The sequence below is a fragment of the Podarcis muralis genome, chromosome 9, assembly GCF_964188315.1.
Source record: "Podarcis muralis chromosome 9, rPodMur119.hap1.1, whole genome shotgun sequence".
In the NCBI taxonomy this organism is placed as follows: domain Eukaryota; kingdom Metazoa; phylum Chordata; class Lepidosauria; order Squamata; family Lacertidae; genus Podarcis; species Podarcis muralis.
In genome coordinates, this window is record NC_135663.1 from 722,502 (window position 1) to 748,077 (window position 25,576).

The window sequence follows — 25,576 nt, forward strand, 5'->3', positions numbered from 1 at the left end:
ACGCCTCGTGTCTCCCGGGGGCATCCAGCCCCTCGGAGGAGCCCCGGGGATCAGGCCCCTCCGGAGAATACGATGCAGCCCAACGGACTGGAGATACAAGGCTTCGCTGAACCCGCCTCGGCCTGCCAGTTGGGGGGCTCCTTCGGGGCGCCCTCCTGGCGCTGCTTGCGCCCCCGCCTTGGAGGGGGTTGGTCTAGATGACCTTTGGGGGTCCCTCCCAGCCCCGCCTTCCAGCCCTGCGAGCGGCGCCTCCTGCCGCGCCTGCGCCGAGTCCGAACCTCGTGGACTGATGGACGTCGAGGAGGCCGCCCTTGAGAGGAAGGGGCGGGACCTGCCGCCGCCTCCCATTGGCCGAGCGCACGACCGCCGCCGCCTCCTCGCCTTCCCATTGGCGGGCCTCGCGGAGGGGCGGGGAGGGGAAGCGGAAGGGGCGGGTCCGGTGGGCCCTCGACGTCCTTCCGGAGCGCGAGGCCTGCGCGGCCCAGTCGGGCGAGAGACGCGGAGGAGGCGGCGGCGGCGGCGGCGCCATGGTGAGGAGCGGGAGGGAGCCGGGGGGGGGGGGCGGGCGCGGGTCTCCCTCGGGTCGGACTTGACTGACGGCGCGTCTCCTTCCCCCCCCGCGCAGGTCCTCCTTCACGTCCTCTTCGAGCACGCGGCCGGCTACGCGCTCTTCGCCCTCCGGCAGGTGGAGGAGGTGGCTCTGCTGCTGCCCCAGGTGAGCGAGGGGGGAGGGCAGGGGGGCCGGGCCGGGCCTTGGGGGGGCCGCATACCCCCCCCCGGGGCGCCCTGATGACCCTCCGTCGGAATCTGTCAATCCTCTGACTCGGATGATGCCACGTGTGGACTCTGAGCGCCCGGGGGAAAGACACGTGCGCCTGGCCAGGGCCCAGCGGGGAGGCCTTTGCGGCCACGGGAGAACAACTCGCGAGTAGGCCCGGCGGGATCAGAGGGAGGGCCGCGCGGCGGTGGGTTTCAATAGGTTTCCCCCCCCCCCCTCCATATGGCTTTCTTCGATGGGATCTGCACGCACGGCCCCTTTTTGTTCACTTGCACCAGTAAAGAGGAATATTCGGTAGGTTTTGGCATAGATTTGCATAGATTAGAGCGATCTCGCCCCCAGCAACAAAATTCCACCATCCCAAAGCACGTGGCTGCTCCCGCCATCTTGGTCTTGGGGGGGAGGAGGAGGCATCGTGGATTGATTCAGTGCAGGGCAAAAGCAGGCCATGTGCTCTTGGCGGTTCTGCAGGTGGAGGAGAGCGTCCTGAATCTCGGCAAGTTCCTCACGGTGGTCAAACTCGTGGCCTTTTCCCCCTTCAAGTCTGCCCAGAGTGCCTTGGAAAACATCAATGCCATCTCCGAAGGTGAGCAGCGCCCAGATTCCTTCCTCTTGGCTCAGATTCTGCTCTGTTCCGTAAGACGCCCCACTGAGTCTTGTCTTTCTCTTGCCCGGTCCAGGGATCCTCCATGAGGATCTCCGTCTTCTCCTCGAGACGAACTTGCCGGCCAAAAAGAAGAAGGTCGTTGTGGGGGTCAGCGATGCTAAAATCGGGGCTGCCATCCAGGAAGAGCTGGGCTTCCAGTGCCAGGCTGGAGGTGTCGTGGCTGAGATCACCCGAGGTAAGTCTGTGGAAAGGGCAACAGGAATGGGAAGAACTGTTTTCTGTAGAAGGATGAGGTGTTTGGAGAGTGTTTCTCTGCCAGCGCTTGGCAGGGCTGAACCCCCTTTCTTCTGTCTTCTCCCTCCGCCCAGGTATCCGGTTGCATTTCCACAGTTTGATCAAAGGTCTGACAGCGCAGTCCGCCTCCAAGGCTCAGCTGGGACTGGGGCATAGCTACTCTCGGGCCAAAGTGAAGTTCAACGTGAACCGGGTGGATAACATGATCATCCAGTCCATCAGCCTCTTGGATCAGCTAGACAAGGACATTAATACCTTCTCCATGCGGGTCAGGTGAGGGGTCTCTGGTGCTTTTGAGAGATGTTCTGGCCAAAGTGGATCCTTCTGGGCTGCATCAATAGGAGTATAGCATCTAGATCAAGGGAAGTATAGTGCCACTGTATTCTGCTCTGGTCAGACCTCACCTGGAGTACTGTGTCCAGTTCTGGGCACCACAGTTCAAGAAGGACACTGACAAACTGGAACGTGTCCAGAGGAGGGCAACCAAAATGGTCAAAGGTCTGGAAACGATGCCTTATGAGGAACGGCTAAGGGAGCTGGGCATGTTTAGCCTGGAGAAGAGGAGGTTAAGGGGTGATATGATAGCCATGTTCAAATATATAAAAGGATGTCACATAGAGGAGGGAGAAAGGTTGTTTTCTGCTGCTCCAGAGAAGCGGACACGGAGCAATGGATCCAAACTACAAGAAAGAAGATTCCACCTAAACATTAGGAAGAACTTCCTGACAGTAAGAGCTGTTTGACAGTGGAATTGGCTGCCAAGGAGTGTGGTGGAGTCTCCTTCTTTGGAGGTCTTTAAGCAGAGGCTTGACAACCATATGTCAGGAGTGCTCTGATGGTGTTTCCTGCTTGGCAGGGGGTTGGACTCGATGGCCCTTGGGGTCTCTTCCAACTCTATGATTCTGATTCTTCCTCACAGTCTCCCTATGCTTACCACAGGCAGCGTCACCACACATGCTGACTGTATAGAAACGGGAGATAGAGAATCGATAGCCCTGCGTATACACCACAGCCAGGCCGACTTTCCCCTGAGCTGTATTGTTAGTACGGGTACAAAAAAACCACACACCCAAGATCCCGGAGCCTTTTCTAAACTTGGAGCCGGGTAACACTCTGCTTGGAGAGGCTGTGGGTGCTCTGTCCTGACTGTGCCTCCTCTTCCCCCTGGCAGAGAGTGGTACGGATATCATTTCCCTGAGCTGATCAAGATCGTGAGTGACAACTACACCTACTGCCGCCTCACCAAGCTCATTGGGAACCGGAAGGAGCTGAGTGAGGAGAGCCTGGAGGCCTTGGAAGAAATCGTCATGGACAGTGCCAAGGCTCAGGCTATCCTGGAGGCCTCCCGCTCATCCATGGGTCAGTAGGGGCGGGGTGGGGCCTTGGGTATGCCAGGTGAACAAAGGTGCTGAACCGCGGCTCTTGCACAGTTTTTTTATTTCAAGCAGCTCATCTACTTGGTCTTGAGTCTTTCTGGTGCTAATGTCCGTTTTCAGTTCCTTTGTTTTAAATTTGATGCATGCAACAATTTGTAATAACTTCATCCGGATCCTTTTTAGGCTGCTGTTAACAAGGGCCCGCTTTTTAAGAGAAGCTGCACTGCGGAGGGAGGTTAGGAGTGTGGCCCGGTTCTCCTTTCTGCCTCCTCTGTGTTCTGATGTGCCTCCCTCCTCCCTACAGGGATGGATATCTCTCCCATTGACCTCATCAACATCGAGAGCTTCTCCAGCCGCGTCATCTCTCTCTCCGAGTATCGCAAAGGCCTGCAGGAGTATCTGCGCTCCAAGATGAGCCAGGTGGCTCCCAGCCTCTCAGCTCTGATTGGAGAAGTGGTAAGTGGCTGCCGTGTGTGTAGAGAGAGGAACCCCCTGTCCGTCCGTCCCATTCTCACTGGCTACAGATATGATGTGCAATGTGAATCTGTCAATCCACTGAGCTCTTGTGCTGACACCCTCTCACTGCTGATCTGTGCCGGAGTGGAGTTTTAAGCATTGTAACGTTTTGCATATGCAACGTTAGCTGGTTGCTGAGCAAGGCCTAGGGCAGCTCCCATGGTTTGGGCCACTAGTGCAGGTGGATGCTTCGGACTTTTCTACCTTCCTGTTTGGGGCTCAGCAAACCCCGAGCCCCTTGCGCAGCCTGGGAAGCAATTTGTCTCCTGGGCACAATTGTGGGTCTGGCTGCTGCTCTCTGAGGCGGCTGCGCCACATGATTGCCTTGCCTGTCTCCTTTCCCCGCAGGTGGGCGCCCGCCTCATCTCCCACGCTGGCAGCCTGACCAACCTGGCCAAGTATCCAGCTTCCACAGTGCAGATCCTGGGTGCAGAGAAGGCTCTCTTCAGGTACAGCTGCAGGGCGGCCGCAGTGATGGCAGGCTCCTGGGGTGCTGGGCTTGATGTGCTGGTCAAGTCCCATTGGCCGCATGTGTGATGGGCTGGCCCCCAGCCTCTGAGCGGTCACCCGGGCCATTCCCTTTCCCCTCCATCCGGTAGGTTAGCTATTTCAGGCTTGGCCTGCGATGGTTGGACACAGCTGGGAGGAGGGAGACAAGCCGCGGTTGGTGTGTTGGAGGCTTAATTTGTGGGTCTCGAGGTGATTCTCTTCCTCTGCCAATTGTCTTGGTGAACCTTGCCCCCTCTTTCCCGCAGAGCCTTGAAGACTCGGGGAAACACCCCCAAATATGGCTTGATCTTCCACTCCACTTTCATTGGCCGAGCAGCTGCCAAGAACAAGGGCCGGATCTCCCGCTACCTGGCCAACAAGTGCACAATTGCATCCCGCATTGACTGCTTCTCAGGTGAGGAGTCAGGGCCTGGCCTATCTCTGTATGGAGCTGGACAAGCGGCCAAGCAGCTTTGCTATGATGGTTACATTTTTCGTCAACAGCATTTCACCCAGTGAATGGTGACGCATCAAGGCTGAGCGAAGCTTGCTGGGGGTGGCCGTGGGGTGGAGGGGAGAGTGGGTGACGTACTGCCGCCCTTCTCTGGGTTGTGGCCATGTAGAGCAGGTGCCCTCGGAGTCACGCATTCCTGTCTGTGTTTTTTTGCAGAGACCCCGACCTGCGTCTTTGGAGACAAGCTTCGAGAGCAGGTGGAGGAGCGCCTGGCCTTCTACGAGACGGGGGAGCCTCCACGCAAGAACCTTGACGTCATGAAGGAGGTGGGCAATGGGCTGTGGAGCCGGGGTGGGAGGGCAGAGGGGCTGCCCCATAGCAGTCGCTGGATGTGATGAAATGACCTAAGCCTGACCTATCCACCGGTGGAGGCAAAAGCTGATTTAATGAGTCTGATTCAGCCTTTTGCTGCTGCTGCAAACAACTGAGGGTGCGTGTGCTGGTGCTGACCACTTTCTCTCTCTCCGCATTCCCAGGCCACAGAGGTGGCTGCCGAAATGAAGAAGAAGCTGTTGAAGAAAGAGAAGAAGAAAAAGAAGCGAGAGAAGAAGCGGCTGGAAGCCCTGGAGGCCGCAGAGGAAATGGAGAACTCCACACTCGAGACGACAGCTGAGGTGAGAAGCCCCTTTGGGGAGCCGGCGGTTGGTTGTAGGGTTGGGCATAGCAGGAGCTGAGGGTCTGTGATAGACAGAGCTGTGCGCATCCTCCATTCTCTTCTCTCTCCCCTATAAATTAATCTCAGGAAAATGATGTCACGCCCAAGAAAAAGAAAAAGCGAAAGCACCAGGAAGAGGAGGACGTGGAGCCGTCTGAGAACGGCCTGGAGGAGGAAGAGGTCTCCCCCAAAAAGAAGAAGAAGCTGGGCCTTGTGGAGACGCCCCACCCAAAGGGGAAAAAGACAAAGAAGAAAAAGGCCAGAATGGAGGAAGACGAGGAGGAGGAGGAGGACTAGTGGGCAGGACGAGCGGCAAAATCCCGTCCAACATGGCCAGCCTGAGACTTAAGGTCCACTGAGGGTTTCTTTAAAAACTGGCTTCTGGGCTCTTTGCTCTCTGCCCAGTACTTTTGTGACAACTGAATGTAGCCACGGTTGGGCCTCCCATGGGCAGAATGGCAGCCCAGGATCCGTTTCCTGTCCCTTTCTTGGCGGCAGAAGGGCTTAGAGCTCTGAGTGGGAAGGAGAGAGAGTGAGCCAGGCTGGCTTCTACAAGGGGGAGGAGGGGAGGGTGTTCTGTGGCTTGCAGCCGAAGCCCCTCTCAGGAGACGTCCATTCAGCAAGTTCCACCTGGACATTTCATGTACTTAACCAGCTAACAATAAAATTACTGTCTTTTTATAGCAGCTTTGCCTTTGGGTTTTCTGTTAGATGAGACCCAGGAAGGGGGTGTAGCAGAACAAAACGAGGTTTGCCCTTCCAAGTAGTGTGGCACATTCTGTTTATTCCATGTCTGTTGTGTATAAAGGTTTGCAGCTGTTGCAGATGCAGCTTGAATAAAGATGTTTGATGAGGGAGGTGTGTGGTTCTGGGCAGCTGGTGGGTTTTACTGCCAGCTTCTAAGCCAAGACACTCCACATTCAAGACTGAGGTAGCAAACAGTGAGCATCCCTGGTGCTCCAGTGGCTGACTGCAAGATTTGCAGACTTCAGTTCTTTGCTTATAGCTGCTTTTCACTTGTCAGAGGTAGCTGAACTCCGCAGCCGGCCCCTTCTCACTTTCCCCGAAGAGTCCTCCAAGGCCTGCTAGGAGTATTTCATGCATACAACTCATGGGAGTGGCCACATTCACTTTATTTGTGCAACACTGAGCTAAGCTCACAATAAATTAATTAGCAGAAGCAGAAAGCAGCATCATAATTAATCTCCGAATTCCTCCCCCATGTGTTTCTTGGCAAGCCCTACTCGCTCAGAGCTGTGATAACGGCACGTGTGAAGTCGTGGGATGTGGAGTAGCCGCCCATGTCTGGTGTCCGCACCTGTGAAGAGAGATGGGGAGGTTAGCAGAAAAGGCCATTTCTTCCCCCAGAAGAGTCCTTTGTGCAAGAATAATAATGTACCGCTTCCAAAACAAAGTCAATAGGAACAATATATATTTATGGAGGGAGCAATATGTGTTTGTGTCTAGGAATTTAAAAACTTCCATATTTATTATGGCAGTGGCTCCAATTAGCTAAGTACTGTGGACCCTTTTTTTAACAAGGCCAAGCCATGGACCCCCAACTTTTGAAAATTGTGATCTTCATGGTGGTTTTTATTACGTGACTGGTGCCACGGACCACCAACTGGGAACTACTGTATTATGATATGAACTTGTATGGGCTGCAGTTCACTGCATCGCATGCATTAAGTGTTATCCCAGGGTGGAATTGTGAAAAGCAAACTCTGAGGGAAAGGAAATGCCAAACAGTACCAGGTACCAATGTTAATTATGCAATTACTGCTAACTTCCAAACAGTGGATTGCACATAATACATAATTGCAAAGAACTTCAAAGATTTTAAAATTCCTAACCTTATCCCTAAATTGCAAAAAATGGCTTGTTTTCCCTGGATCCTAAACCAAGAGGGAAGAGCTGCTGCAAAAATCTTAAAACCATGGAGAGACCTGGTCTGAACAAAGACATTGGATTCTTATCTCATTATACATGACAAAGCCATTTTTCACCTTCTCACCCCTTGCTTTTTCCTGTAAGACCTATTGCAGTCGTTAAGAGTCGTCAACAGGCTCATCACAGCTATCTGCCAATCACCCATTCCCACCACCCTTCTGAGTAATACCCCTCCCCACCTTCTCACTATATAGAAGGATCTGGCAACTTCTGTTTCAGTGTATCTGAAGAAGTGTGCATGCACACGAAAGCTCATACCAAGAACTAACTTAGTTGGTCTTTAAGGTGCTACTGGAAGGAATTTTTTTTGTTTTGACTATGGCAGACCAACACGGCTACCTATCTGTAACTGCAAAAATCTTCCAAGAGATGATGGGGAGTGACTTGTTCAGGACTGCCACCTGCTGGAGTTTCAAATTAAAAAGATCATGCAACAGAGGGGGGTATTAAGAAGGGACCTGAAGCCACACAGATTATGCCCTCATTTCTGCTGCAGATCCCATGATTTACAAACTCCTCCCTTCTAGTTTACAGTCTGCTGTGCAGACAGGGAGCCAAAGCAAGAGCTGGGCCCACTGATCACTAACTGCAACGGATCTGCAGCCTTGCTGCTGCAGGAAAGAGCAGAGCACTCAGGTCTCCTCCTTCCTCTTGAGGCCACTGCTGGCTTTCTTAGCCTTGACTGCCTGGCCAGCCTTTCAAGCCATCTAGCCACCCTCCCTTTTTGTTTTCCAAACTCTTGCTTTCACCCCCAATTATTTTGGCCTATGGTGCAAAGGGGGGTTAGACGCTCTTTCCAATCTAGGCAAAAACTTCAGCTGTTAGAAGCTGAAGATAAACATGAATGATCAGAAGCAACAGAGACAGATAGAAATAGACTGGTGACATTTCATCTGGTGTTTATTTCGTCTTGTCTCTCTCCCGTCCTGCTTTGCTCAGCTCTTTATGGAAATAAGTGACTGCAACACAATGGTGGACATTGTTAGAAACTGAGGTATGGAAGCCAGGAGCTAAGTGGCACCTTAAAATATGTTCATTCTTCACATGGTCTAGTCCTTCCCTAATATTTTAAAGAAGGTCTCTTCTCCAGAGTAGCTGGAAGTGGGGAGGCAGAAAAAGGCCCTCTTTTCCTTCCACTCTGCAGGTTTAATCTGAAATCTCAGGTGCAGTACTGCACCCAGAGCTCAGAAACTGCTTGCACTAATGAAATTTCCTGTCGCAAAAGGCACCTAGAACAGTGGGAGTTTTGAACAGTAATTTCCTCTTTTTTAAAAAACTGTAATGCGGCTGAGTCTTCCCATTTGATTGCTTTTGCCTGCTCATAAACTGGTATGGTCAAAGAGGCTCCTTACAGTTCAGCAGCTTGCAGTTTACAATCTTGTAACAAAGATTGTAAACATTTCAAAATGCACAGTTAATTTCTAATTATTGTTTGAACACAAACTGAACTTTTAATATACCAAACATAATTTAATGGTAAACCAAGTTACACATAACATGTTTTATATTCCTAAAGGAACAAAGTGACTTTTGACGTGCACTAACAAACTATTGCATATTCTCCATTTCTACCCAAATTTGGTATTCCCTCCCCCCCCCCACAAAACTCTCTAGCAAAGATCTGGTTCTTTTTCAGTGACTTCAGAAGACTTCTCTAAAGCTGTCTGGAGTTGGCAGACAGTACAAAGTCTTGCGGAAATCATTTTTGTGGCCAGTCCTTCATTTACTAGTAATCCATTCGATAGGGTGACATTTCTGGCATTATGTCAAAAACCACCTCTATTCTCACCATGCTGTCAAGTGCAGGAGCTGTTGCTGTGCTGCCCTCATTGTGTGCAAGTCTCGCCCTCCTACAAAGCCATGAAGCAAAACATGCAAGGACCCTTTCTAAGCAGGTCTGTGAAATAATCTTTTGGTTCTCACCTGACAGCGTTTTTAACCAATGTGTGGTCAGAGCTGTGAATGATGAGAAAGTTGTTTGGACACCACGAAGTAGGAATCCCTGAGGTCCTAAAGAGTTTTTGTCCTTTCTGAGTAGTCTTTGTAATCTCAATTCCCTGCCCGCCCAAATCAGGATTTTTCTTTTCTGTGGTGAGTTTGTCTGAGATCAGGTAATCCCTATAAGTTCCTTTGGCAACTACCACTTAAACAGCAAGTGCGGGTGAATCTTCAATTGTGCGAGGGGAAAACGGCTTCCTCTCAACCGATGGGCAACGGAACAGAAGCCTCGGGCGACACAAAGCCCTGCCTGGTACTGTGGATTTCTTCTGCAATTATTGTAAAGTTCCACCGTGTTTCTACAGGACTGTTAGTTGTACTGGGGGAACTTTAAGTTGAGGTCAAGCAGGATTATAAGATAAATAGAAAATCCTTGGAAGTAACAAATAGGCTTAGGGGTAGAATAAGGATACGTGGTAGTAAATATTAAGGATTAGAATATTAATAAAGGAGAAGAGGTTAGTAAATGAAAGGAGTTAATATTATTAGAAATATGAACTTGGAGAACTGTTATAAAGGTGATATAATGAAATTCAGCTAGAGGGGATTCGAGGAAGTCAGTCAACAATGTGATGAAAGTTGGATATTTGAAGAGATCTTTTTTCCTTTCTTGTGTTTAGTTTATTGTAGTGTGGTGTGTGTTTTTTCTTTGTTGTGTATTTTGTTACGTTATTTTTGTGATGAATGTTGAAAAGCAATAAAATTTTTGGGAAAGGGAAAAAAAAGTTGAGGTCAGGCAGGGTCTGGGAGAGGAGCAAAGACAGGAGCGCAATCGGCAAGGCTCTGAAGGGCTAGTCCTGCAGAAGCCAGAGCGGAGCCCTTTGTTGTCGCTGCAGAGAAGCACTGGCTGGGAAGGACAAAGCAGAAGATCTTGGCTGAAGGACAGGAGGACCAACAGCTTCCGAAGAGACAGGAGCTGCACCAAAGTGGGACCCTCTTCCTTGGGGGGCGTTGGGCTGTCCTTCGCTGGAGGCGTTGCAGTAGGGGCTGACAGCCATCGTGTCAGGGATCCTGCCATGTGCAGGCAGCAGGGTGCGCTAAAAGACCGCAAAGGTCCTTTGCCACCCCACAACTCCTTTTGCCTTTCTCACTGCTGCCACACAGGGAGCCAACGTTTCCCACCTGCTGTCTACAACCCCTTCCCCACCAGCTCAGACCCCATAAGCACAGACGTGAAGGGAGGACCTTGGCCGCCCACCCCAGGCACAGCAAATATACTTACTTTCAGCGAATTGTTCATACTGTACAGGGGTTCCTTGGTTCTCATACGCCTTGGGACTCAAACAACTTGGAACCCAAACACTGCGAACCTGGAAGTATGTGTTCCTGTTTGCGAACTTTTTTCGGAAGCTGAACATGCTCCGTTTTGAGTGTTGCGCTGGGGTCTGTTTTTGCTATTTAGTTTGCCTTTGTTTTTGTGTTTGTGGCATTTATGTTTTGTTTTTGTGGCTGTGTGGAACCCAGTTCAGCTACTGATTGATTGTGTGACTGCAGTACATTGTTGCTTTCATTTTAGGGATCACTGGTCTCGTTAGATAGTAAAATTCATGTTAAATTGCTGTTTTAGGGGTTGTTTTTAAAAGTCTGGAATGGATTAATCAATTTCCCGTTACTTTCTATGGGAAAGCGTGCCTTGGTTTTGGAACGGACTTATGGAATGGATTAATTTTGAGATCCAAAGTACCACTGTACTTATCTGCCATTTCGTGGCCTGTCGCCTGCCTGGGAGAGAGCCCTTTGGAGCTCTTCAGAGCTACCTCCTGTTTCCCATGAGTTTCGCTCGCAAGCCTGGCCACCTGACCTCTGACTCCAGATCAGGGAACCCCCCCCCCAGGCCCGGCACCATCCTTTGGGCACCCCACTTTTCACTTCTCTCCATTCACCCCTCAGCGCTTCCTGTTCCTTAAGCAGCTGTTCGCTCAGGGGCTTTTGGCCCTCGACCAGGCAAATGCTGCTGGGAAATCCTGGTCTGCTGCATCTTCCCAATCCTTGTAGAAGCCAGGCTGCCCCTCCTGCTCACTGGGGCGCTCAGAAGGGCAACTTCAGCAGCACTTTCCAGCATTTGTCAGGAACAGAGGGAGTTAAGCTGACATACAGTGGTGCCTCGCAAGAGGAAATTAATCCGTTCCGCGAGTCTCTTTGTCTTGTGGTTTTTTCATCTTGCGAAGCACGGCTATTAGCGGCTTATCGGCTATTAGCGGCTATTAGCGGCTTGGCGGCTTTAAGAAAAAGGAAACAAACTCGCAAGACGTTTCGTCTTGCGAAGCAAGCCCATAGGGAAATTCGTCTTGCGGAACGACTCAAAAAACGGAAAACCCTTTCGTCTAGCGAGTTTTTCGTCTTGCGAGGCATTTGTCTTGCGGGGCACCACTGTTCTGAGTTTCCTGAATCCCCATTTATTTAAAAATATTTCTATGTCACCTTCCATAAATCCTAAGGCGCTTCACAAAGCACACCTTAGAAGTACAAGTGGCCCATCAGGGAAGAGGCTAAATGAACAGGCATCCCTATAAGCAGGCCAGCCAGCAACATCCTTGGAACCGGGGGGGGGGGGGGGGGGGATCTTTAGCAAGAGCTTAAATGACACAGCTGCCAGCACCTGCCTCCTGGTTACCATAAGGAGGCCTTCTACTGGCACCCCCACCCTGGTCTGAAGTGCTGCCGGGGGGGGGGGGGGGAGCAACTGGAGCCCTTTGCCACTGAAATGCCCTCTCCAGGGAGGCCTGCCTGGCACCCCTCACCATGGCTGTTTCTTCTTTGAACATCTCACGTGTATAGTTCTAACTTGTGGGAAAATCTAAACAACCTGGATGAATTGCTGGTGGTAAGCGTGATGCTCACTTTCTGCTGTAGTGTTTACTGCTTTGCAAGTCATGGTATGTATGGTCATGCAATGATGCTGAAGGCGCAGGATGGACAGTGTGCAAATGAATATGGAGGCAGGGAGAGGAAGCTCTAGTAGGGCGGGAAGAGGACGTCTGTTGTTTCACGCGGACATGGAACAAACCCTAGAGCCAGAAAGGGAGAGGGGAGCATCCGTGGGGCTCCGTTGGGGGGCCAAGAGCAGGGAGGGAGGGAGGCAGACCCAGGCGAAGCCTCTGGCTCCTGCCCACTCCAGGGCTGCCAGGTCAGTTGGGGCTGGGCAAATGCTTAGCCATGCAGAGGTTCCCCACGGCTGGACCTTCTCCAGGGGCCTGGTCTGGAGTCCAGAGGCCCAGTGCTCTCCCTCTGGGGTCCACAGCAGAGATGTTGCCAGGAATCAGACACACACAGCCCCAAGGAGGGAGCAGAGCCACTTGGTGCAGAAAATCCACAACAGTTTTATTCACAATTAATATGGAGTATGATGACAGCTGAGCACACGTGGGATTCTCTGCCCACGCGCTCACGCCAACACAGCCAGCTGGCCTCAAAATGAGACAACCCCCATGGGGGTCAAACCACCACAGGCAGATTCCGACAAATCCCCACGACCTGGATTTCCGTGGGCCTAAAGGTCCATCTGCAGAGACTGGTGCTGGGCTGTCATGATTCTGCAAGGGACCACAGCTGTAACAAAATCTCCTTTTTACCCTCCCCACCCCTCTCTCTCACACACAGAGCACTCCTCCTCCTGTGTCAGAACTGCAGGAACCAAGGGTCTAGCCACAAAAGGTACCCTCCTCAGCAAGGTGGGGGGACTGGGACCCTTCCCCACAAAGGTCACAGCATCACCTGCAGAGCTCAGCTTTGCTGAAAAGGGACTATGGGCAGGATAAACCTCTTTCCCTTGAAAGGGGGACCAAGGCCAGTTCCAGCCTGGGCTTCAGTGGGAAGGGGGGGTATTTCCACCCAGAGAAAGAGGGGGAATGGGAGGGGGCAGAGCAGCCTGAAGGACCCCAGCCTCTCAAGAGTGCCTGCTTTCAAAACTATGGGCAAGTCTTTGTGGGGGGCTCCAGGGGAAGGCCTGCCTGGGGACCCCAGGCCTGGAGCAGTTCCCAAAGGCTCACAGCACCGAGGAGTGTCCTCAATTCATCTATGGGACCCATACCCAGGGTTAAGAGATTTGGGGGGGGGGGGCAAGAAAACATTCCCTCCCCAGTAGGGACCGGCCAGCTTCAGATCTGAGACGCAAGGGAGAGCACGCCCAGATCTCTTCCGAGACAGGCAGCCCCGAGGGAGGAGGTGTCTGTGGCGCCCATGTGCTGGGGGGGCCGGGCGGGGAGCAGCCGAGGGCCAGGCCAGCCCTAGGCCCCGTAGTGGGGGTGCAAGTGGTCAATCACAGACTTGACGAAGTCAGAGGTGGTCGAGTAACCGCCCATGTCCTGCGTCCGCACCTACAATCCAACACAGGGAAGGAGGGGAGAGGGAGACAGACATGTGGCTGTGAGATGTGGGAGGGGGGAAACACGAACCCCCCCCAAAAAAAAACAGGGAAGGGGACAGTCCCAAGCTGCACCCAGAGAAAGTGAGAGGCAGAGGGAGACACAGAGACACTCTCACCCCACCGAGGCCACAGACCACAAGACGGCACATCTGTGGACCCCACAAGACGGTCCACAGAAGGCTCTGAAGAGGGGAGATGACAGGACAAGGGGAACAGCTGGGAGAAGGGGGCAGAAGACGCAGGACCCCAGCCCCATTTCCCGCTGGATGCCAGCAAGTACACATGGCTGGCTGTTTGCAGCTGCAGAGAGGAGAGAGGCTGTGCTGGGAAGAGTCGCATCCTGTGAATGGGACCAAGAACCAGTCGTGCCACAAGCGGCGAGGTCCCCCCAAAGGGGTCTTCCTTAGGGGAGTCACAGGGATGGAACAACCACACACACAAGATTCCCAATCAGGTTCTGCGTGAGAGAGAGGCGGCCCTGTTTGTGGCCAGGCCCCAGGGTGGGAGAAGTCTGAGATGGGTTGGGGGCAGGCACTAGAGTCCATCGTCCCTTCCCTGCCAAGGGAATCTGATCTTTATTCCCGGTTCCACACAGAGAAACTGGTGTCTCTCTGAGAGCTGGCTGGTGTGCAAGGCCTTGGGGGAGAATGGCAGAGCCTCCTTTGTGGTGGCTCCCAGGGGGGTGGACTGACCTCACTCGGAGGGATGTATGCCTGGCCACCATTGGCCAATTTACCCAGGAGGCCTTGGGCTGAGCAGGAGACTTCCCTCCTGCTGCTGCTCTGTGAGGCTGTTTTGTTACTTTTGTAATTTGGGGGGTTTTATTTTAGGAGTTTTTGGTGGGGCGCAGGAGTGGGCCTTCTCAGGAGCTGGGCTGCCTCCCTCTTTGCTGTCCTTCTGTGGGCAGATGAAGCCTGTTTTGTTCCAACAGGCCTTTGGGAACTGTTTTTTAAGCAAGGGCTTTTAATTGTGCTGTGCTGTTTTTGCTATCTGTACTTTAAAGGATTTAATTTTACGCTGTTTTAATTCTATTATAGTTTGATCACTTTTTAACTTTTACAGTGGTACCTCGGGTTAAGTACTTAATTCGTTCCAGAGGTCCATTCTTAACCTGAAACTGTTCTTATCCTGAAGCACCACTTTAGCTAATGGGGCCTCCTGCTGCTGCCGCCGCCGGAGCCCGATTTCTGTTCTCATCCTGAAGCAAAGTTCTTAACCCAAGGTACTATTTCTGGGTTAGCGGAGTCTGTAACCTGAAGCGTATGTACCACTGTATATGTTTTTTGCTTTTCTATTTTATTTGTGCTGCTTTAATTTGTGTAAGCTGCCTTAAGTCCTGCGCTGAGGAAAAGGAGGGGTATAAATAAATATAATAATAATAATTTGAAAATAATTTTAAGTAGGATATTTTTGTGATCCACCCGGGCACTATTTGATGAAGGGTGAGCTCTAAGTACAAACAAGCCCCAATAGCCTCCTCCTCCTGGGGGAGTGAGTCAGCTGCCCTGGCAAATTCTGCCCCCCCTTCTCTCCTTGGCCTGAACTCCCCCCCCCAACTGCCCCAACGGAGGAACCTGCCAGCCAGAACTGGGCACAACACGGAGGGAAGAGAAGCAGAGACAGGCTCAGCACACAGCAGAAAGAAAAGGACAGAAATCAGACAGCTCAATACTCACTTTGCCAACTTTGATCACCTTCCTGACGGCGTCCGAGATCATGGTGGAGTGGTATTCCAAGCTAGACAGGGGAGGAGGAAAGAGGAGGCTGTCACGAGGAGTAATAACCCTGTGAGGTATGTCACCCCGGCCATCACCTCTTCATAGCTATCAACCTTTCCCTTTTCTTGCAGGGAATCCTATTCGGAATAAGGGAATTTCCCTTTAAAAAAGGGAAATGTTGAGAGCTATGCACCTCTTTAATCTTCTGCCCTTGGGAAGGAGATATAGAAGTATAATCAGCCGTACCAACAGGCTAAAAAATAGCTTTTGTCTGGGGGCTGTTAGGCTGTTGAACGGAAAATAACACAGTGAAATTGATTTGTGAGGTGGTGTGTTGTTCGATAAGCACACAGAGTGCAATGAGACTGAGTGTTGGGGGGGAGGGAGGCTCATTTAATTTCATTGTACACAGGTTGTACAATGACAAGGAAGGTGGTATTATTATTCTGCTGGAAGGCTCCCCACCCTCTTGCCACTCAGCCCAGGGAACTCACTTGAGATGCCTCAACATGTTGGCCGAGGAGAGCAGCATGGCCGTGGGGTTGGCGATGTTTCTGCCCACTGCCTGAGCAAAGGGGTGACGGGCGCCCTGGAAGGAAGGAAAGGGGAAAACGCTCTCAGACACGTCGTGCCGCCCAGTTTCCCCTGAAGCCCCCGGGACGGAGGGAGGGCGAACCCGGCCCCGCTCAGTTCCTCACCATCTCAAAGACGGCGTATTCGGCACTGTAGCTCTCTCCAGGAACCACGCCGGCTCCACCCACCAGGCCGGCCGCCAGGTTGTCGATGATGTTGCCGTACAAGTTGGGCATGACCAGGACGTCAAACTGGTAAGGGTTTTGCACCAGCTGGAAGGAAGACACAGCACACCATTGCACGTGGAATCGCGGCAGGGATCACCCTCCTGTCATGCCAGTCTCACGGGCAGCTCACATTTTTGTGCCCAAGCTCCTCTGCAGGCCACATGCCAGGAGGGGGTGAGGCCGCCCAGCAACCGAGACTTGCAGGGGCACACCACCAACGCTGGGGGACTCGTCTGGCAACCCACAAGCCTGGGCAGAGGGGAAGGGTCCCCAAGGGAATGCATCTGCTGAAGGAGGCAGGGGGAGGGAGGGGCCGAGGGGCCTGAACTACCTGCATGCAGCAGTTGTCTATGATCATGGTGTCAAATTTAATCTTGGGATACAACTCGGACACCTCTTTACAGCAGCGCAGGAAAAGCCCATCGCCCAGTTTCCTGAGAGAGAGAGAGAGAAGGCAGTTTGAAATTCTGGACGCTGTCCAAAGTGGGTAAGGTGGAAACAGTAGACAGACTTGGGGTGGAATTCAGCGAAGGCTGACCCACTGAAAGGAAGGAGCATGATCATGTTAGGCCATTCATCTCAACAGGTCAACCACTTTGTTCCATGGAATTGGCTCTGTCCCCAAGGGTCGTTCAGCATTTGTAAGAACATGACCCCTTAGTGTGGCAGCACAAACACTTGGGAACCCCCTGGGTGTTGAGATGGGGACTGGGGGCAGGAAAAGGAGCCCCCAGCCGGCCGGCCCCTGCCCTCCCGCTGCTCCCCACTCACATGATGTTGGCTTTGTGGACGGCCGTGACCTTGGAGCGCCCCTTCTTGGTGGCAAAGTCAAAGGCAAACTTGGCAATGCGCTGGGACTTGGCCCGAGTGATGATCTTCATGCACTCGATGACACCCTTGGCACTCTGAGCACAGAGGGGGCACAAGCAGCACAAACCACATGAAGGAAGGCTTTGCCCCCACCAAGCCCCCCCCCCCTTTCAAGCACAGGGTGGGAAGAGACATCAGGTCTCCTGGGCTCTGCTCAGAGACTGGCTCCACCTGGCTCTTCCTCCTCCTCTGCCCCCTCCTGCATGAGAACTGTTTCCTTTCAAACTTTAAGAACTGGTGCCAGGGTTTGCTTGTTTTCCTCATCCCATCCCAACCCATTTCCTTTTGTGCTGCGTCTTTTGGAATGTAAGCCTGCCAACAGGGGTTGTCTTGTACATCAACGTTCTTAGGCAAGTTGCCCTTAGAGCGAAATGAACCTGCTTAGCATGAATGAATGAATCTGAAGCAAGCAGAGCCTGCCTTCTCCAAGCCAAGGGGAGAAGCCCCACACCAGAGGGGTGTACAGTTAAACAGACTGGCTCCTATCCCACTAGAAAACTGCTTTGCATGCTCCCCTTCCGACCTCCACCCCAAAGGTTCACACAAGCTTTGTCTCCTCCCCACTCCCCATTTTACTGTGGGGGCTGTCAGTGTACACAGCCTTTCGCCCCCGACCCCATTACCAAACATTACGTTAGAAACGTCCTTCCCATTCACACAGCGGCTCTCGCACTCCCTGCATCTTGCTCAATTGCGTAACATTAGGCAAACTGCAGAACCAGCACAGCCAGGAACAGAAGCCCTTCCAGCAGATGCCAAACAGATATAATAATTTATAATAATAATTTATTATTTATACCCAGCCCCTCGGGGCGGCTTCCAACAAAGTATTAAAATACAGTGGTCTGTTAAACATTAAAAGCTTCCCTAAACAGGGCTGCTTTAAGATGTCTTCTAAATGTCAGGTAGTTGTTGTTCTCTTTGACATCTGGTGGGAGGGCGTTCCACAGGGCGGGCGCCACCACCGAGAAGGCCCTCTGCCTGGTTCCCTGTAACTTGGCTTCTCGCAGGGAGGGAACCGCCAGAAGGCCCTCAGCACTGGACCTCAGTGTCTGGGCAGAACAATGGGGATGGAGACGCTCCTTCAGGGATACTGGGCCGAGGCCGTTTACGGCTTTCAAGGTCAGCACCAACACTTTGAATTGTGCTTGGAAACGTACTGGGAGCCAATGTAGATCTTTCAAGACCGGTGTTATGTGGTCTTGAAAGATCTATGAGCTATGTGCTTTTCAAAAGACACCTGAAGGCAGCCCTGTCCAGGGAAGTGATGTTGTATAATGTTTTGACTCTCTGTCAGGAGCTGCCCAGTATGGCTGGGGTCACCCAGCAAGATAGGTGGCATATAAATTATATACAGTGGTGCCCTGCAAGACGAATGCCTCACAAGACGGAAAACCCGCTAGACGAAAGGGTTTTCCGTTTTGGAGGTGCTTCGCAAAACGAATTTCCTATGGGCTTGCTTCGCAAGACAAAAATGTCTTGCGAGTTCCTGCAGGGTTTTTTTCCTCCCCCCCCTTACCCAAGCCGCTAAGCCGCTTAACAGCTGATCCGCTAAGCCGCTTAACAGCTGATCTGCTAAGCCGCTTAACAGCTGATCCGCTAAACCGCTTAACAGCTTATCAGCTGATCCGCTAAGCCTCTTATCAGCTGATCCGCTAATCCGCTAATGGGCTTGCTTCGCAAGACGAGAAAACCGCAAGACGAAGAGACTCGCGGAACGGATTCTTTTTGTCTTGCGAGGCACCACTGTATTTATTTTCATTTCTGTATTGGTGGCACTCACCTCGTGCTCCAGGGAGCTGTACTCGCCCTCCGTCTGCTCACGGATGATCACCAGGTCCAGGTTGTTGTGCCGCGTTTTGTAGCCGGGCAGGCTGTTCACACGGACCACGTTGGCAAAGAGGTCCAGCTTGCGCCTGGAAGAGGGAAGCCAGAGTTACAGAGACAACCACCACCATTTTAAAGTGCTGTCTCCACACCAGCCGGCCCCACATCCTCCAACTCAATCTGCCCCCATGGCTGCTCATTCAATTCTCTGTCTGTTCAGTCACCGGGATGGGCTAGCCCAGCAATAATAAATAATAATAATAATTTTAAAAATTATTATTTAAATGCCACCCGTCTGACTGGGTTTCCCCAGCCACTCTGGGTGACTTCCAACAAAATCTAAAACTACCACACATTAAAAACTTCCCTATCCAGTGCTCCCTTGAATAAGGCAAAGGTACCTGAGCCGTGGCTTCCACCTCGCCTGTATGCCCCCTGTACGCGATCTACCTCTCCCCTCTGAAGTGCATTTAAGCCGGACTCCTTGGAGTGCAGCAAGATTGGTACCAGAAACTTCATTGCTAATTAACTCTCATTTCGCTTTGTATTTATGTATTTAAGGCTAGACAGTTTGGTGGTGGTTGCTTTTTGCAATTTGTAGTATTATTCTGTTTGCTAAATTATTGATTTTTGTCATTTTTTAATTTACCGACATGCTCCTCATTTTGATATTTTGGATGTTTGCTGCTTTGGGCAAAGCTCATTGTGGAAAAGCATCATATAGGGAAACACAACCTTTCCATCCATTCAGACAAGAGCAAATTGGATGCCTTTAGCTGGATGGTGGCGGCATTTGAAGTTTATCTAGTCTACCCGGTGCAAGGCTGCCGAAACATACCTGAGCCTCATGTCGTAGGAGGCCAGTTCCCCTTTGTATTCCATGGGGGTGTGGATCTTTCCTGCAATGGCGAGAGACAGTGAGAAAAGACCCCAGCCCTCTGCAGAGGAGAGCCACAGGGTAATAAGGGGAGGGGAGCCCCCGTGAAGGTGTGAACTGGCAGTTTCCGAAACCTCGCTGGGGGCAGCCCAGAGGAAGCCGTCTCCTTGCAAGATATAAGCCACTTCCCCATGGCCCAGACTAGGCATAGGCAAACTCCGGCCCTCCAGATGTTTGGGACTACAATTCCCATCATCCCTAGCTAGCAGGACCAGTGGACAAGGATGATGGGAACTGTAGTCCCAAACATCTGGCGAGCCGAGTTTGCCTATGCCTGGCCCAGATCCACGCCATGGGCCTCTAGGGCGTATGAAGGAATCCTTGCCCACCAACTTCCCCTCAGGCCGTACCAATGAGGGCCACTTTGCTCTTGTCCATGGAGCCAAGGACTTGATTCAGGATCTCCTCTGAAGCCATGTTCTGCACCTCACTCAGGTGGTGCTCATCAAACTGCACAGGGACACCAGCTGCCTGCAGAAACACACAGGAGGGGAGAAGGTGGGGTGTCCTCCTGCTGGGTCACATGGCCAGGGTGGGCTCCTTCTGCCCCTGGAGAGCTCTGACTTCCACATACCACATGGTCGTCCCATGCAGAAGAAAGCAGTGCATCCCTCTCCGCCTCTTGCAAGGAATGTCACATGCGGAAAGGGAATCCTGTCGAGGTGCGCGGGCACTGCGAAACACCCACACTGGCTGTCACAGGCACCCCCAAGGATGAGCCAAGCCAGGAGAGATTTCCCCCAGCAACCCTGTCATGCAGCTGGGCTTGGGACTCTGCTCTGAGCCCCACTGTCTTGACCTGAGGACCAGACCTTCGGGCTTGACAGCACAGACACCACGGATTCATTCAGCGCAAGAGACTGGAGCGTTTCAGCCAGCCAGCCCTTTGCCTCCTCCCCCAAGCCAAGCTCTTGAGAAACCGCCAAGCGAAGCAAGCGCTCTTACCTTGAAGACTTCCTTGACGGAGTGCATGAGCTCGGGGCCCACCCCGTCCCCCGGGATCATGGTGACGGGGAACACCCCCTCCGAGCTGAAGCTCTCCGCCTAGGAGAGAGCACAGAGTATCACCAATCCCATTCCTCACAGCAAGGGGAGCAGATCTGGGTTTTACTCCCCGTCCTCTAGAAGGGGTTAAAAAAACCAACCATCTAAACTAGGGGAAATTATGCAAATCAGATATACAGCTAAATGAGCAACCTGGCAGGAGCTGAACAGATTTTATCTCTCTTATTTTTTTAAAAAACACCTTAGTCATAGAACTGTCACACCAAGGGTCATCTGGTCCAGCCCCCACAATGTAGTAGTAGTAGTAGTAGTAGTAGTAGTAGTAGTAATAATAATAATAATAATAATAATAATTTATTATTCATACCCCACCCATCTGGCTGAGTTTCCCCAGCCACGCTGGGCAGCTCCCAATCCAGTGTTAAAAACAATACAGCATTCAATATTAAAAACTTCCCTCAACAGGGCTGCCTTCAGATGTCTTCTAAAAACAGGATAGTTGCTTATTTCCTTGACATCTGATGGGAGGGCGTTCCACAGGGCGGGTGCCACTACCTGGAAGGCCCTCTGTCTGGTTATAACTACTCTTAAATTGAGCTTTCCCAGAGGATATCAAGCACCACGCAACCCTCATCACCAGCCTGACAAATCTGGAGATGTACTTGATAATCTGATAACATAGTCTCAACTTGGTTTTTGTCATTTTAACCCATGTGCAACAGTACTCATTCTGCAGGCCTATTTCATAGTTTAGCTTTTCATTTTTCATTTAAAAAAATTTTAAATTAAATTTTTGTACTACATAAAAGAGAAGGGTAAGATCCCCTTCCAATACAAAAGAAAAAACACATTGAACATAAACATATATAAACCTATATCCTTCCCCCCCTTTGTGAATTCCCATCTCCCCCCATCACTCCCCTCCACCACACCTCGACTTCCTTAACTTTTAATTTCAGTACTCTCATTGCAATCTTTATTTCGTTTTTTCATTTTCATCTGTTCGTTACAATTGTTCTCTCTGTTTTGTATACATTATAATGTGAATTTAAAAAAACTTTACAAAAAAAAAGCAGTACACATACATTGGTAGTCCTTATAACAACCCTGTAAGGTATGACAGTATTTTTAGCCTCCTTTTGCAGATGAATTACAGCTCTCTTATCATCTGGTACACTGCTTCAGATGTTGGTTGCAACACAGAACTGTGACACAGAAACGCCATCAATAAAGAGAGGGAGCCTGGAGCTGGAAGAAGGGAGAGCGTCTCCAAGAGAGAGGAGGGGCCTTACCTTGGCTGGCTTCTGCAGAACTGCAGCTGAGGTGCTGAGGCTCCTCCATGCCCCACAGCTCTGCGACAGCAGAAGACTCTGCAATTGAAAAGGAATTATTATTATTATTATTATTATTATTATTATTATTATTATTATTTATTTCTTCCCTGCCCATCTGGCTGGGTTTCCCCAGCCACTCTCAGAAGCTTCCAACAAAAGGTTAAAAATACATTAAAGCATCAGTCATTAAAAAACTTCCCTAAAGAGGGCTGCCTTCAGATGTCTTCTAAAAGTCAGATAGTTGTTTATCTCCTTGACACCACCGATAAGGCCCTCTGTCTGGTTCCCTGTAACCTCACTTCTTGCAGGGAGGGAACTGACAGAAGGCCCTCGGAGCTGGACCTCCGTGTCCGGGCTGAACAATGGGGGTGGAGACGCTCCTTCAGGAAAACTGGGCAAAGGCCGTTTAGGGCTTTAAACAGGCTCCAGCTTCTGATATAAGGATCTGATCCCATATAAGCAAGGCTCAACCTCTAGCTTTACTAAGGCAGAAATAACATTGAATTAAACACATGTGAAACCATCCACGTCGGTGGCCACCAGTACACCTTGTGACAGTGAGTTAGTGGACTATGCTGAAATGACAAAACTAACTGGAAAGCTCAGAAATCAAGATGATTTGTAAATCAAGAAAATCTTTAATAAAAAAAAGAAAAGAAATCAAGATGGTATGAAATTTTAAAAAGAATTGGAAATGTTTATTATGTACAGTGGACGCTCAGGTTGCGAACGTGATCTGTGCAGGAAGCACATTCGCAACCCACAACGCTGCATCTGCGCAGGCAAGGGTTGCAATTTGGCACTTCTGTGCAAAGCGTGATTTAGAGCTTCTGCACATGCGCCAAAACCCGAAAGTAACCATTTTGGTACTTCCGGGTTCGGCGCGCAACCCAAAATCGCGCAACCTGAAGTGTCTGTAACCCGAGGTATGACTGTATTTGCAAAAGTATTGTAAACAGGTTAATACACTGGCAGGATTTTAAGAACACTTGTAATTTTACAATTAATACAGGAAATTTGAGGTACGAAAAATAATTTGAAGTAGAAACGGCATGCAGTTGAAAAGGGAATTTAAGGAAGGGAGGGAATCCCATTTTATGGATTTGACATTGTTGTGTATAAGTTTCTTTGTTTGTGGTTGTTGTTGTGTTTGTTGCTGTTTGCTTCTTATTTTTGTTGAAAATTTAATAAAAATAAAAATCATCTTGTGACAGTGAATTCCGCAGGTCAGAATGGGGAACCTTTGGCCCTCCAGATGTTGCTGGACCCCCCAATTCCCACCAGCCCCAATCATTATGTTAAGTATCTTTCAATCCCTGGCAGGAAGCCTTATTTTAGATTTGCACTGATTGCAGATTTGCGACTGGGCCAAGTTCAAGGTGTTATTGTTAGTATTTAAAGCTCTTAACAACTGGGAACTAGCTGACCTAGAAGATCACCTTACCTCAACTGCTTCAGTAGGTGGAATTAGCACTACTGCAAGTGTCACAGCCTACTCAGATGCTTTGAAAGTGGGTGTGAAAGTTTGGGGCTATTTGAGTTGTGATGGATTTATGTTGTAAGTAAAATTAAAATTATTAAAAATCAATAAAAAAAGAGAATTTGTGGGCTATATGCAAAAGTCGCCTCCATGCTGTAGACTGTACGACTATGGAGGGATCCAAAAATTCGAAACTAGTTACAGGTAGGTGTTGGTCTGCCATAGTCGGGGGGGGGGGGGATTCCTTCCAGTAGCACCTTAGAGACCAATTAAGTTTGTTACTGGTATGAGCTTCCGTGTGCATGCACACTTCTTCAGATACAGAATACCTGTGCATGTGAAGAAGTGTGCATGCACACGAAAGCTCATACCGATAACTAACTTAGTTGGTCTCTAAGGTGCTACTGGAAGGAATTTTTTTTTGTTCGAAACTAGTTAGACTCCATGCCAAACCGTTTTCAAATGCTGCTTAAGAGCAGCGGGGATCGTATCCGTGACTAATGCAGGTATACAGTGGTACCTCAGGTTAAGTACAGTCATACCTCGGGTTGAATGTACTTCAGGTTGAGCGCTTTCGGGTAGCACTCTGCGGCAACCCTGAAGTAATGGAGCGCGTTACTTCCGGGTTTCGCCGCTCTCTCATGCGCAGACGCTCAATATGACCGTCACGTGCGGAAGCAGCGAAACGCAACCCGTGCACACACAGACGCACCGTCGCGGCTTACGTTGCGTTCAGGATGCGAACGGGGCTCCGGAATGGATCCCATTCGCATCCCGAGGTACCACTGTACTTAATTCGTTCTGGAGGTCTGTTCTTAACCTGAAACTGTTCTTAACCTGAAGCACCACTTTCGCTAATGGGGCCTCCTGCTGCTGCTGCCGCCGGAGCCCGATTTCTGTTCTCATCCTTAAGCAAAGTTCTTAACCCGAGGTACTATTTCTGGGTTAGCAGAGTCTGTAACCTGAAGCGTCTGTAACCCGAGGTACCACTGTATCTGAGTTTTGTACAATAATAGCCACATTGTTTGTTCCATTAATTGTTTCTTTCAGTTAATTTGCCCCAGGGTGTCGTGGGAGAGAGGCTCTCCTGGGAGGACGGAGGGGGGTGGACATGTCCCCCAGGCAGCCAGCAGCCCCGCCAGGGGGGTCCACAGGGTCGCCCCTCGCCCTGCGCTGGGGGGAGCTGAGGCTGATAGGAGGGGCAGGGGGGCAATTCCAGGGGGCGGGGGGCTCAGCCCCTCCTGCCAAAGGGCCCCTCCCCCGCGGTCCCCTTCACTCACCCTGGCAACCGCCCGGACACCGCGGAGCGCCGCCATCTTGCCGCCCCACAATGCTCCGCGGCCCGGAAGGAGGCGCGGAAAGGGCGCCACCATCGAGGGAGCGCGGGCAGAGCGGCGCCAAGGATCCGGTTCCGGAATTCCAACCGGCCTTGGAAGCCTGACATCTCGCGCATGCGCACACGTCTGCGCCTCGTGTCCATCCTGAGACAGGAGCCATATATATATATATAAATTTTTATTTTTATATATATATATAATACAAATTTCATATATATATATAATTTCATATATATATATATATATATAAAATTATCTCTATTATTATTATTGTTGTTGTTGTTATCTTTTATGCCTCTGTGTCATAAAAATGCACATTATTACTTCCTGTAGCAATAAAGCCTTGCAGTAAAATCCCTACCAAACAGGCAGACAGATTGAAATCCGAAGTCCATCTGGAAAGATGAATTCTTGATGGCCTGGAATAAAAAGAAAGTTTTCTGCTCGGCAGGCATCCCCTGCCAAATCTCCAGTGGCAGGGAGTTCCACAGGACACGAAAGGCCCAATCTCTCCAACTGGGGCAGCAGTTTAAGAGCCAGGGTATCCCTGTACATCTAGCAGATCTGCAGATTACCATGGGTAACACTGTGAGGGAAGAAATCAAGGGATATAGGAATTTCTGGGGGTGGGGAGGGGGACACCTGAGTCTCTTGCAGCACAAGGAACAAGAGTCTTGTGGCACCTTCAGGACCAAAATATTATGATGCCACAAGCTTTCGTGCAC

The 25,576-nt window shown here is 50.8% G+C and overlaps 2 protein-coding genes and 3 non-coding genes across 7 annotated transcripts; 4 read left to right on the forward strand and 1 right to left on the reverse strand.

The window, feature by feature from the left end:
• Positions 1 to 296: 296 nt before the first annotated feature.
• NOP56 (NOP56 ribonucleoprotein) lies at positions 297 to 5,915 on the forward strand. Its single transcript, XM_028744566.2, has 12 exons — positions 297 to 530; positions 626 to 715; positions 1,250 to 1,364; positions 1,459 to 1,620; positions 1,754 to 1,952; positions 2,851 to 3,038; positions 3,360 to 3,511; positions 3,920 to 4,020; positions 4,327 to 4,475; positions 4,731 to 4,840; positions 5,051 to 5,188; positions 5,317 to 5,915. Exons 1-12 carry the CDS (start codon positions 528 to 530, stop codon positions 5,524 to 5,526), a joined length of 1,617 nt encoding a protein of 538 aa, XP_028600399.2. The 5' UTR covers positions 297 to 527; the 3' UTR covers positions 5,527 to 5,915.
• Positions 2,597 to 2,737, forward strand: LOC114604801 (small nucleolar RNA SNORA51). Its single transcript, XR_003708439.1, has one exon. It is a non-coding gene; the product is annotated as a small nucleolar RNA SNORA51 (small nucleolar RNA).
• On the forward strand, positions 4,534 to 4,604 carry LOC114604799 (small nucleolar RNA SNORD56). The gene has a single exon (XR_003708437.1). It is a non-coding gene; the product is annotated as a small nucleolar RNA SNORD56 (small nucleolar RNA).
• Positions 4,901 to 4,973, forward strand: LOC114604798 (small nucleolar RNA SNORD57). Its single transcript, XR_003708436.2, has one exon. It is a non-coding gene; the product is annotated as a small nucleolar RNA SNORD57 (small nucleolar RNA).
• Positions 5,916 to 6,343: 428 nt separating the features above from the next.
• IDH3B (isocitrate dehydrogenase (NAD(+)) 3 non-catalytic subunit beta) lies at positions 6,344 to 24,917 on the reverse strand. 3 transcript variants are annotated; one of them, XM_028744568.2, is made up of 12 exons: positions 24,795 to 24,917; positions 21,993 to 22,070; positions 20,641 to 20,739; positions 20,046 to 20,166; positions 19,597 to 19,657; positions 18,715 to 18,847; positions 16,833 to 16,966; positions 16,393 to 16,495; positions 15,960 to 16,106; positions 15,756 to 15,850; positions 15,220 to 15,280; positions 6,344 to 6,547 (listed from the first exon to the last, which is right to left on the reverse strand). In XM_028744568.2, exons 1-12 carry the CDS (start codon positions 24,885 to 24,887, stop codon positions 6,470 to 6,472), a joined length of 1,203 nt encoding a protein of 400 aa, XP_028600401.2. In that variant the 5' UTR covers positions 24,888 to 24,917; the 3' UTR covers positions 6,344 to 6,469. The 3 variants fall into 3 exon arrangements, with proteins under 3 accessions (XP_028600401.2, XP_077789808.1, XP_028600400.2); XM_077933682.1 differs by lacking the exon at positions 6,344 to 6,547 and adding an exon at positions 12,291 to 12,710; XM_028744567.2 differs by lacking the exon at positions 6,344 to 6,547 and adding an exon at positions 12,478 to 13,493.
• Positions 24,918 to 25,576: the final 659 nt, after the last annotated feature.

Coding starts and splice junctions, on each gene's coding strand:
- NOP56 (XM_028744566.2), top strand. Junction 3,039..3,359: donor GGCCTCCCGCTCATCCATGG/GTCAGTAGGGGC, acceptor TCCTCCCTACAG/GGATGGATATCTCTCCCATT. Junction 3,512..3,919: donor CAGCTCTGATTGGAGAAGTG/GTAAGTGGCTGC, acceptor CTTTCCCCGCAG/GTGGGCGCCCGCCTCATCTC.
- IDH3B (XM_077933682.1), bottom strand. CDS start 24,887: ATGGTGGCGCCCTTTCCGCGCCTCCTTCCGGGCCGCGGAGCATTGTGG. Junction 19,658..20,045: donor GAGCAAAGTGGCCCTCATTG/GTACGGCCTGAG, acceptor TCGCCATTGCAG/GAAAGATCCACACCCCCATG. Junction 15,281..15,755: donor AACATGTTGAGGCATCTCAA/GTGAGTTCCCTG, acceptor TCCCCTGTCTAG/CTTGGAATACCACTCCACCA.